At 32.3% G+C, this 12,990-nt stretch overlaps 1 protein-coding gene across 2 annotated transcripts in view; it reads right to left on the bottom strand.

The window, feature by feature from the left end:
• Positions 1–12,990, bottom strand: part of BRIP1 (BRCA1 interacting DNA helicase 1) — a 185,914-nt gene that overhangs the window by 18,656 nt on the left and 154,268 nt on the right. For both annotated transcript variants that reach the window (XM_023652939.2, XM_070227532.1), the window contains exon 17: positions 3,538–3,650. In XM_023652939.2, the coding sequence (XP_023508707.2) occupies positions 3,538–3,650 (113 nt within the window). The remainder of the gene's footprint in view (positions 1–3,537; positions 3,651–12,990) is intronic.

Here is a 12,990-nt window from a genome sequence, read left to right as displayed (position 1 = left end):
TAAGTCATTCACTCATTCATCTGTTTTCCAATGTTCAAAATTCGTTGACATCTCATCTGTCACTGTCTCCTTTCCCACTCTTTTTAACTTTGTAGGTTTGACATTTTTGTACGTTTACCATCATGGGATTTCGAGAGGAGGTGAAGGGTAACTGTTTGATTTTTCCACAGAGTCTTTAAAAATCTAAATGTCATATGATATTCTTTTTTAATGTTATTTTAAAGTAATCCTTAGGTTCCAAGGCATCAGACCATAAAACTGGGCAGGATAGGAAGATGGATTTTGCCAATATCAGTGTTGAAAATCAATGGAAAGTCAGGGTGCCACTCTGTTTTGGCTCCACTTTTGTTTATGTTTAGAGTGTCCTACGGCAGAAAGACATTTAACTTAACAAAACAGTTCAGAGAAAAAGGTTTCACCTTTGCTTTTTTCCATTGTTTTCATACTGCCTTACTCAAATGAATTATGCCCACTTGAGACAAAGATTACACTTTCGGCAAAGCAGACCTGTTAGGAAACTCAGAGTATGGTTGTAACCTGGTCACAAAACCATCTGGTACATTCCCAAAGGCTGTTATTACATTTCATGGACTTATATTACTTCAAATACTCTAACAGTCACATGGGCTTAAAAAAAGATAACATTTTTTTAAACTAAATTTGTTTCTGCTTATTTTAGACCTTCTATACACATCTCTTATAAGAAGAGTACCTGGGTATAAGAATCTTTTATGTCAATCAATACACATTATGAGTTTTAGCAAATAATGTAAAACATTCACTTGATTTTTAAATGGATATGTTTCTTTGTAATAAATTGCTACTTGTTGATACTGTTTCCCTGAAAACCAGTACAATGACAGTTGTGCTTTCCATTTTTTAATTTATAAAATACTAAAACTATAGTATTATATAGCAATATTACAAACACATGTTTTTATGAAATTCTAGAAAAGTATGTTTTGACCCTGGTCGATTTGGTATAGTGGGAAAAGCACTGAACCTGGCATTTTTCACTAATTCAGCAAGTATTAATTGAGCATGTATGCCCCATGCTGAGACATAGTTGGTTGCTGAGAATGCAAAACTGTATAATACATGTTTAGGGAAGGAGACAGATATTTAAACAGGCTATTACAATACAAGAGATATATGCTATAATAGAAATAATGTATAAAATGCTATGGGTTCCTAAGGGGCAAATAACTAGTTGGAAAAGTAGAAAAAAGTCTTCATAAAGTACATGACCCTCAACTAGATTTTGATTGGTAAACTTACCAAATGAATTGTATGGTAGGTTGTATGCCAAGGTAGAGAGTAATGAAAGGATAGATATGTTTAATAGTTTAATAATGAGAACTTTAGTGGATAGAGGTAGGGTATAAAGATGAAAAAGCAGGTCTTGAGGTTTTGAGGTGGGGACAAGATGTGAAGGGTCATTTAGTAGTTATGTTATGTTAGGTATGTATTTCATTGCTCACAACTTGTTTAACATGTGTAGAAAAGGTTTATAAATCACAAATAAGATACAAATATACTTTTGATTCAAATGGTTTCTTGAAATTCAAGGAATTGCTTACATTAAAAGGAAAGAATAATCAATTGAGGTAAGAATATTTATTTTCCTGAAATTAAGAATAGTGATTAAAAGTCAAGAATTTTAAATACATATTCAGGGTCCCCTAGAAACTATTTGCTGAATATTAAAATTAAAATAAAACAAAACAGGTCAACCAACAGGGAGAGACAAAGTAAGCAGAGGAAATGCTTCAAGAACAATTTGCAGTGCAACTCTATACCAAGTACCAATGAGATTTTTAAGCAGAGAAGGGCAGCAGCTTAACCATATCAAAAGATTAATCATGGAACTAAATCATTTAGTTTGAAGAGAAACATTTGCAGAATATCATTCTGAAATGATGGAGAGGGGCTGGGTGATGTGTTCTGGGACTAAAATCTAGCTGTTGCAGTCCTATGTCATTAGCTATATGTAAATCTAAACTCAAATGGAACCTGGTCTGCTTATGTGTAAACGGGCTAATGTGAGTAAAAAGATACAGGCATACTTTGATGTTGTGGGTTCAGTTTCAGACCACTGCAACAAAACAAATATTGCAATAAAGCAAGTCACACGAATTTTTTGGTTTCCTAGTGCATGTAAAAGTTATGTTTACACTACACTGTTGTCTATTAAGTGTGCAACAGCATTACGTTTAAAAAATGCACATACTTTAATTTAAAAATACTTTATTGATAGAATATACTATCATCTCAGCCTTCAGTGAGTTGTAATCTTTTTGCTGGTGGAGAGTCTTGTAAAAAACCCAATATCTGTGAAGCGCAATAAAACAAGGTGTGTCCGTAATTGAGAAAAATCTAAATTCTGGATTTGGTTAGGTCAGATAATAGTTAGCCATGGGTCTTCTGGCTGAACTGAAAATATGTCACATGATCATGTTTTTGGGATTTTACTTGTTTTTTTACAGATTGGCACCTGAGCTAACAACTGGTGTCAATCTTTTTTTTCTCCCCCTTTTCTTTCTGCTTTTTCTCTCTAAATCGCCCTAGTACACAGTTGCATATTTTAGTTGTGGGTCCCTCTAGTTGTGGCACATGGGACACCGCCTCAACATGGCCTGACGAGTGGTGCCATGTCTGCGCCCAGGATCTGAACCGGCAAAACCCTGGGCCTCCGCAGCAGAGTGCACTTGGCCAGGGGGCTGGCCCCATCGGGATTTTACTCTTAACCTACTTTCTTTTATTTGAATTATCTGAATGCCTTACAACCTCACAGGAAAAAATTATTTCATGGCTAACCTAATTACAATTTTATAAATGGAGAATATAAAATATTAAACTACATTATAAAATCTAATAATGATAGTATTTATAAATTAAATGTTGATGTTCTACAATATAAAATTATGGTATAAAATGGTGATTTAAAAACTAGTTCCACAAAGTACAAATCTTTTTTTTTAATTGAAGTCATAATGGTTTACAACATTGTGAAATTTCAGTTTTATACTATTATTTGTCCATCACCATATAAGAGTACAAATTTTAATGGACCAGAATCCTTAGAAAAAGGAGTATTATATTAAGTTTCATTGTTAGTTGGTGTTAATTCTTTAGTACTGGGAGCATGGTTTGTTTTAATCCTTCTTGAATGGTTTGCTTTTTACCCATAAAATCATCACCTAGGTTTTGATGTTTACAAGGTAAAACTTTTATTGTTTGGTGGTGAGCTTCTATAAACATTTACTGAGCATCTTTGTGTGACACTCATTGTTTGACCAATCATAAATCTTTAAACTTTAGGAAATTTTCAGGTTTTGGGTTTCATTTATTTCACTGACATATTTCAATTTTCACTTGTGACATCTATCATTGAAAACATAACAGTTCCTAGGGTTCTAGTGAAATAAAATTCTATCAAATTTATTATAAGGAGTAAAGCAGCAAGACTAACGCTACATATAGCCCTGGCCACAGATAATATTACATTAACATTACATTAAATTTCACTCCACTTACCTACCTAGGGCCTGGTTTAAGGCCCTGTATGCTTGAATTTCATACCATTGACGACCAGGTAAAAGACCTCTCAATTTTGAATGCTGATCATTATAGCGTCGCTTTAGTTCAACCTAATAATTTAAAAATATATTTAAAATATAGTAGATAATTAAAGTTCAATTAAAAAACATAATTTCTAACATTTTGAACAGCATTTTATCAGGATAGAGAGATTTTGTTTTTCAGTAAGTTCATTTAAAAACGTTTCTATTCATCCTTACATTCCCTAAATTTCTAAATGCACATAATTAATTAGGTGTGTGATGGTGTCAATCAGTTTTATTGGGAAATAATTTACATACAATAAAATTCACAAACTTTCTAAGTACATGTAGATAAGTTTTGACAAATGTATAGTCATGTAACCACCACCACAATCACCCCCAAAACTTCCCTCCTATCCCTTTTCAGTTAGTCTCTTTCACTGCAGACTTTGTCAACCAATGATCTGCTTTCTGTTTTGCTTTTTCTAAAACTCCATGTAAATGTTACTATATAATCATTTGTGTATGTCTTTTTCATTTAGTATAATGATTTTGGAATTCATTCATGTTGAAACGTACATAGTAGTTCATTCTTTCATGTTTATCCAGCCTGATAATCTCTGGTTCTTAATGGGGATGTTTAGACTATTCACGTTTAATGTAATTATTATGATTTGGTTTAAATCTACAGTAGCAGAATACACATTCTCCTCAAGTGCACACGAAACATTCTCCAGGACAGATTATACGTTGGGCCACAAAACAAGTCTTAAGAAATTTATGAAGATTGAAATCATATCAAATATCTGTTCCATCCTCAATGGTATGAAATTAGAAACCAATAATATGAGGAAAAGTGGAATATTCACAAATATGTGGAAATTAAACAACACATACCTGAACGACCAATAGGTCAAAGAAAAAATCAAAAGAGAAATAAAACAGTATCTTGATACAAATGAAAACGGAAACAGAAAAAAACAAAAGTGAGATGCAGCAAAAACAGTTGTAAGAGAGAAGTTTATAGAGATAAACACCTACATTAAGAAAAAACAAAAATCTCAAACAACCTAACTTTACACCTTAAAAAACTAGAAAAAGAACAAATGAGTCTCAAACTTAGCAGAAGGAAGGAAACAACCCAGGTGAGAGCAGAAATAAATAGAGACTAGACAAAACAGTAGAAAAGATCAAAGAAACTAAGAGTTGGTTTTTTAAAAAAATAAAACAAATTTTTTGCTAATCAAGCAACAAAAAGGACTTAAAATTTTAAATGAAAGAATAGATTACAATAGATACTACAGAAATACAAAGAACAATAAGAGTCCTTCCACAAACACTTATACGACAAAAAATTGGATAACTTAGAAGAAATGGATAAATTCCTAGATACATACACTCTACCAAGATTAATCATGAAGAAATAGAAAAACTGGACAGACCTATAACAAGTATGAGATTGAAGCAGTAATCAAAAACCTCTCAACAAAAAAAAAGCCCAGGACCAGATGGCTTCATTGGTGAATGCTACTAAGTATTTAAGGAAGAATTAATTAACATTAATCCTTCTCAAATGCTTCCAAATCTAAAGAGGAAGGAACACTTCCAAACTCATTTTAAGAAGCCAGCACCACTCTTATACCAAAGACAGATAAGGACTCTACAAGAAGAGAAAATTAGAAGCCAATATCCCTGATAAACATAGTTGCAAAAATCCTGAGCAAAATATCAGCAAACTGAATTAAAAAGCATTAAAAGGATCAGACACTGTGATCAAGTGGGATTTATCCCTGGAATGCAAGATTGGTTCAACACAGATAAATCAATAAATGTGTTACACCATATTAACATAGTGAAGGATAAAAGTCATATGATCATCTTAAGAGAGGCAGAAAAAGCACTGACAAAATTCAACATCCTTTCATGATAAAAATTCTCAACAAATTAGGTATAAGAAGGAATATACCTCAACATAATAAAGGCCATATAGACAAGCTCACAGATAACATCATACTCAATGGTGAAGAGCTGAAAGCTTTTCCTCTAAGATCAGGAACAAGACAAAGGTGCCACTCTTATCACTTCTATTCAACAAAGTACTGAAAAGTCCTGGCCAGAGCAATTAGGCAAGAAAAATAATAAAAGGCATCCAAATTGGAAAGGAAGAAGTAAAACTGTCTCTGTTTGCAGATAATATGATCTCCTATGTAGAAAACCCTAAAAACTCTATCAAAAAACTGTTAGAACAGATGAATTTAGTAAAGTTGCAGGATACAAAATCAACATACAAAAATCAGTTGTGTTTCTATACACTAACAACAAACTATTCAAAAAAAGAAATTAGGAAAACAAACCCATTTACAAATAGTATCTTATAAAAAGTATTCTTTTTGATAGTATCAAAATGAATAATATATTTTGGAATAAATTTAACCAAGAAGGTGAAAGATTTTTACACTGAAAATTATAAGACATTGATGAGAGAAATTGAAGAAACACAACAAATGGAAAGATCCTATGTTTAAGGATTAAAAGAATTAGAATTGCTAGACGTGACTGACGGAATCAAAGCAATCCTTATCAAAATCAAAATATCACTTTTTAAAGAAACAGAAAAAACAATCCTAAAATTTGTACCACAAAAGACACCAAAGAGCCAAAGCAATATTGAGAAAGAAGAACAAGGCTGGAGAGAATAGACTTCCTGATTTCAAACTGTATTACAAAACTTTAGCAATCAAAACAGCATGGTATTGGCATAAAATCAGACACAAAGGCCTAAGAAACAGAATAGAGTCCACAAATAAACCCAAGCATATATGGTTAATTTTTGACAAAAGCACCAAGAACACAAAATGGGGAAAGGATAGTCTCTTCAGCAAATGGTGGTGGGAAAACTGGATATCCACAGGCAAAATAATAAAATTGGATCCTTAGCTTACAATATACATAAAAATCAACTCAAAACGAATTAAAGACTTAAATGTATGATCTGAGACTGTAAAACTCCTAGAAGAAAACAGGGAAAAGCTCCTTGACATTAGTCTTGGCAATGATTTTTTGGATATGACACAAAAAGCACAGGCAACAAAAGTAAAAATAAACAAGTAGTATTTCATCCACCTAAAAAACTTCTGTACAGCAAAAGAAACAATCAACAAAATGAAAAGACAACCTATGGGATGGGAGAAAATATTTGCAAACCATATATCTGATAAGATGTTTATATCCAAAATATACAGGGAGGGAAGAGGATGAAAGGGGTAATAGGGCACGTGTGTATGGTGACAGATGGTAATTAGTCTTTGGGTGGTGAACATGATGTAGTCTACACAGAAATTGAAAGATAATGATGTACACCTGAAATTTATGCAGTGTTATAAACCAATGTTACCTCAACAAAAAAAAGGAACTCATACAACTAATAATTACAAAACGAGAAGAGCTTGAATAGACCTTTTCCCAAAGAAGACATACAAATGCCTAAGGGGTATATGAAAAGGTGTTTAACCTCACTACTCATCAGAGAAATGCAAATTAAAACCACAGTGAGATATTACTTCACATCTATTAGAGTGGCTATTATCAAAAAGATAAGAGATAACAAGTGTTGGCAAGGGTGTGAAGTAAAGGGAACCCTTTTATTACACTGTTGGTGGGGATGTAAATTGCTACAGCCATTATGGAAAACAGAATGGAGGTTCCTCAAAGAATTAAAAATAGAACTACCATATAATCCAGCAATCTCATTTCTGGGTACATATCCAAAAGAAATGAAATCACTATCTCAAAGACACGTATGCACTCATGTTCACTGCAGCATTACTCATATAGCCACGATATAAAAAAACCTAAGTGTCCATTGACAAATGAATGAAGAAAATGTAATATAGAGAGAGAATGGAATATTACTCAGTCATAAAAAGAAGGAAATCCGGCCATTTGCAACAACATGGACAAACCTGGACGACATTATAGTAAGTGAAATAGCCAGACACAGAGAGAAATACAGCCATGCTCTCACTTAGATGTGGAATCTAAAAAAGAAGAACTCATTGAATCTGAGAGTAGAATGGTGCCTGACAGTGGTTGGGGGATGGAGGAAATGGGGAGATGCTGGTCAAAGAGTACGAACCTTCAGTTACAAGATGAATAGTTCTGGGAATCAAAAGTACAGTATGGTGACTATACTCAATAATAATGTATTGTATACTTGAAATTTGCTAAGACAGTGGGCCTTAAGTGTTCTCACCACAAACTCAAAAAACGATAACTATGTGAGGTGATAGATTTATTAATTAACCTGACTGTGGCAATTTTACAATGCATATTGTCATCACATTTTACATCTTAAATATATACAATTTTTATTTGTTAATTATACCTCAAAAAAAAAAAAAAAAAAAAGGAGAAAACCAAAGACGTCCATACAGTGCTGTGGTAAACTTTCCACTGGCCTTGAGCCTGATCTTGCAAAGCTGGACCTTTCACATCCTGATAAAAAAATCTTTCAAGGCCCCAAAACACCATAAATAGCATTAAAAGGCAAATGAAAGACTGGAGACAAAGTTTCATCATCTAATATACAATGAGCTCATACATAATCAATAACACAGTCTGAACGACCTAAGAGAAAAATGAGTAATGTCTATGAGAAAGCAAGTCATCAAAGATGAATGACAAGTGGCTGATAACCCACATGAAAAAATGCTTAACTTTACTAGTAAACCAAGAAATGCAAATTTCACAATTCCCTTATTTTTATTTGTAGAATAATGACAAATATTTATCAAATGTGTTTATATTTTCCCACAAGTAGAGATAGATAATATGTACAAGGATATTCATTGCATCTTTGTTTGTATTGAAGAAAAATAAGAAAGAACCTAAACATCCATCAAGTGGATCAATTAAATACATTATATTTGTTCTGACATAAATACTGGGTTACCAAGTGAAAAGAAATAGACTTACATGTTTTGACATGGAAATTTAGCCAAGATATATTTTTTTAAATAAAAAAATTAAGTAAGATACACATATGCAGCCAAGTGTCATGCAAGGATTAAGGACCACAATTTAGAGCATTGCTAATTCTAAACCAGCCCCCAAAAAGACTTACACCAAACCCTAACAAGAACCACAGGGGAAAGAGAGTTTAAAGATTGTGTACTTTGAGCTTTTCAGATAACAAACTGTCAAATCATGCCCCTACAAGTTCAAGATGATCAGCTACTAACTGAACTGCTTACAAAAACAAAAAAAATCAATATTCTTCAGAGAATGATAATAGAATCCAGAATCTCTATGATATACTATCCATAATGTTCAGTATACAATAAAAATTACTAGAAAAATATGATCCATAATCAGGGGACAAAAAGGCAGTCAATACAAACCAATCTAGAAAGGGCCTAGTTGTTGGAATTAGCAGACAAAGATTTTAAAGTAGGTCTTATAAATATATTTAAATAATTTAAAAACATATGGTTTAATGAATAAAGTTTGAGGAATCTCAGCAGAGAAGTGGAAACTATAAAAAAAAACCCAAATAGAAGTTCTACACCTGAAAAATACAGTACCTGAAATAAAAATTCATTGGATAGGTTTAACAGCAGATTGGAGAAGGCAGAAGAATTAATAAATCTTAAAACAGATCAATAGAAGCAATGAAACATCAATTAGAACAAGGTAACTTCAAACACACCAAAGATATTGGTGTAAAAGAATCAAAGTATATGAAAGCAGTCAGTAATGATCTAAACAAATTTAAAATTCAGAGTTGAAACAATACTAATGCATTTGAGACAATATTTAGTGCCTCAATGGCTCCACTATTAAAGCATATCAAGAATCTTACTTTTTCTAGTAATTGAATCTACATTCACTTTCTATCTAGGTACTAATACCCAGAGACTATTAAATTAAACTTCTACTTCTGTGCTGGAAAAGAAATCATAATAAGTTTTGCTATCTAGTCATTGAATTTGATATTTATAATCATATCCCTTTTCAAAGAGACTCAGAATTAATTATAGGGCATAAAAGTACATTCTTATTAAAAGCAGTGTCACACACAATCAAGCTTTGATTACAGTGTATAGAAGTAAGAGGAGTTGAGGAATGAGGACATGCTATGAATTTGGTGCAAGAGTAATGAGGGCCTTACTGGAAAGGCAAAGGGGATGGAAAACAGACCCAGTTTGTAACATGTTGTGGAGCTACAGAACTTAAGTACAAAGTAGATGTGGGGCTTATTAAAGAGGGAAAAGTCAAAAATGACTCCAAAGTTTCCAGCCACTGAGAGAAGCAATCCAGTAATCCACTGAGAGAAGACAAGAAGGGAAGTATGTTTAAGGAAGAAGATAAACTTGGCTTAATCAACGTTAAAGAAATAATTTCTAAATCAAGAACAGAAATTGATAATGAATTAGCTAAACAAAAAGTCAAAATTGGAAAAAGTTGGGAGCCAAAAAGCTTACTAATAATAAATGATAATAACATCTATTGAGTTCCTATAAACACTCCACGCACAGTGCAGTGCTTAGCAGGTATTATCTCACTAAATCCTCACAGCAATCTTAAGAGGTAGATATTATTACCCCATTTTAGAAATTAGAAAAATAAGGTTTAAAAGATTAAGTAATGTGTTGAAGACCACCCAGCCTGTAAGCTATCTCCAGAGCTTGCTCTCTTAAGAATGAAAACTCTAGAGTCAAGACACTATATAGCTTCTCTGAGTGATCTTAGGTAAGTCAATTCTGTTGTGACTTATTTTTTCTATTTAAAAATGGAATAATTAAGAAAATCTAATCAAAAAAATTAAAAATAGTTCTTAAATTCAATGACAGCAATTTATTCACCTATAACAAACTGCTAGTTTTGGAAGCTCACAGAAATTGACTTCAGTTCTTAGCAAGTAGTTAATCCAGTGTGAAACAGCAGGAATTACTCTCTTCAACTCAGTCAGTTTTTAAAGATCCCCCATGTAGTATTCCTGGGTAAATATATCAAACAGCATATTTTTGTAGCACAAGCCTAATTAAAGGTACAAAGTTATTTTCTTGGAAAACGTTTGGACTTTCAAGATAAATGAACAACTTATAGCTTAAGAAGTTGTAAAACTACTCAAGAGAACACAAAGTCTCTTCAATACAGTCTTGAATACTATTCACCTTTTTAAACAAAAGGACATGCTTTAGGAGAGAAAACAGAAGGGTACACTTCTTACAAGTAGCTTTCAAATTGGTAGGTAAGAAATTTTATTTTATATCCCCCTAAAAGAACCTGTCAAATTACTAACCTAAAACTTTATAACTAGAATATAGAGGTAATCAACTTTCCTTTAAGTGTTGTAGACTATCTTTTTTTAAAGTAATATAAATAGTAAATAATATGGCACTGTAGGAAATATTAGATAATCATATGTAAAAGCAATTTCTGACAGTTCAGCAATATATTATAATATTTACAGACTAGAAAAAAATACCTTAAAAATTCTATCCAACTTGGAAAAATGTACATTTCCTACCTATCTCTTTAATACGTATAGTATTAAAGAAATACTATATTTTTTAACAGTATTTCCCCTCACCTCAAAATTTGGCATTTATCCTGTCAGACACAATAGCTTAAGGGTTTTCAAAATTTCCTACACCATGTTCAAATACTTTATAATGATCACCCTGCCTATGACAACAGTTGCTTTAGGAAGTATTAGTTATAAATGGAATAGAGATAATGTAGCAACTATTAGATTAAATAAACAAAATTATCTCTCCTTGGTCTTTTACTTTTCATTAAAATGAATTAAATTTTATGTATGACTACATTATTTCAATTTCTTCCAAATTTTCAAATACTTTTTACAATTCAAACGGTCTTTAAAACACTACCAATATTTTACCTAGGGAAATTATTTTAGGTGAAAAGTAAAGAAAAAATACTTTTGAAAGTAAATATACATAAAAGTTAACTTTGAAATATTTTTTAGTATATAAACAGATTTTTAAAAATTAATAAAAAACAAAAATTGTCTTTCAGAAAACCTAATTTAATTAGGCAAAACAAAACTAAGGGTTTGGAAAAGGTAGGAAGCCAGTACACCTCATTTTAATGACATCAGAATCTATTTCATTGTACACTTAGGAATTATCAGGCACAAAAATCAATGCTCAATTTAAAATGACATAAAGCATATGTGAAAAAGCCAGTTTCTCCTGCCAGCAAACAGCCTAAATGTTAAGTAAACCAAAGGCTGGAAAGGATTAGTTGAAATGTCAAAAGACAACCTTTTACTTTTACCTGCTCATCCTTGTAAACACATTCTCATCCCTAAGGCATACTTTCCAAACAAACAGTTTCAGTGTGCAGCAGCAAAAGGCCCACGGCAAGCTCTGCCATCTTGTAACTGTCAAAGAGATTAGTCTTTGATCTATTTGGGAGGTCATGTCCACATTCACATTAGCTATACAGTCTAACAACATTATACCTGTTGACCAGTGCTTCTTTAATGCTTAATGAGACAGACATTTTGTATTATGGAAGTTAACTGTGAATGTTTTTTCTAAGTTTTGACAGAAAGTAAACACCATAAACTGAGCTCAAGTGTGGTTTGGAAAGATGATCTTTTAGATCAGTTAACATTACTTTTCAAATACATTTTACAAGGCTTTCCCAAAATAGAAAGCTATATAATTGTACACTCTGGAAGGAGTTTAAAACAACTTGCTCTCCATCCCCAATAAATTAGTGTATGTGTAATTTTGGAGGGGTGTGTGAACAGCAGAGAGAAGGCAAAGTATTTTATCAGAGGTTGCAAACTGAAAGCCCAAAGTTGTGTTTTGTGTGGTTTATTCACTGTAGCTTAAAATAATTTGAACTATTTGCCAACCCTCAACTAGTTCACTCATTTAAAGAATCCGATGAACTCTTGTAGCAGCTTAAGTTTGCAACCCATTGATTCAGACGTTGTATTGATTCACAAAACTTTTTTTCATAATTGGTGTTCAAAGTTCACACAAAATGAAGATCACCCTTAATATGGTAATTTCTAGACAACTGAAAATATCTCTGTGTCAAAAGTTAACCTGATAAGTAGAGATGAGATCCTAAATAGCAAAGATAGATAATCAAGACTGAAGCAGTAATTAGAGAATTATGTAAAAATACTAATGTAGCATTCAAACAGAAGTTATACGGTTTTGGATTCTCATTTTACCACTACATTATCATATATTTGAGGTCAAACAGCAAGTTCCTAAGTCTTCCAATGACGCAGTTTCTTGGAGACAATATAAGTAGTATTCTACTGATAGCAGTAGTATATATAACACAACCAAAAGGATTATACTGTGTATGTCAACAAGAAATTAAGTCACAATTTTGAACATGTGATTATTTTTCAACTTAGTCAAACCCAATACTG

This window comes from Equus caballus, chromosome 11 (genome assembly GCF_041296265.1).
Source record: "Equus caballus isolate H_3958 breed thoroughbred chromosome 11, TB-T2T, whole genome shotgun sequence".
Lineage (NCBI taxonomy): Eukaryota > Metazoa > Chordata > Mammalia > Perissodactyla > Equidae > Equus > Equus caballus.
This window is presented reverse-complemented; position numbering and strand designations above follow the sequence as displayed.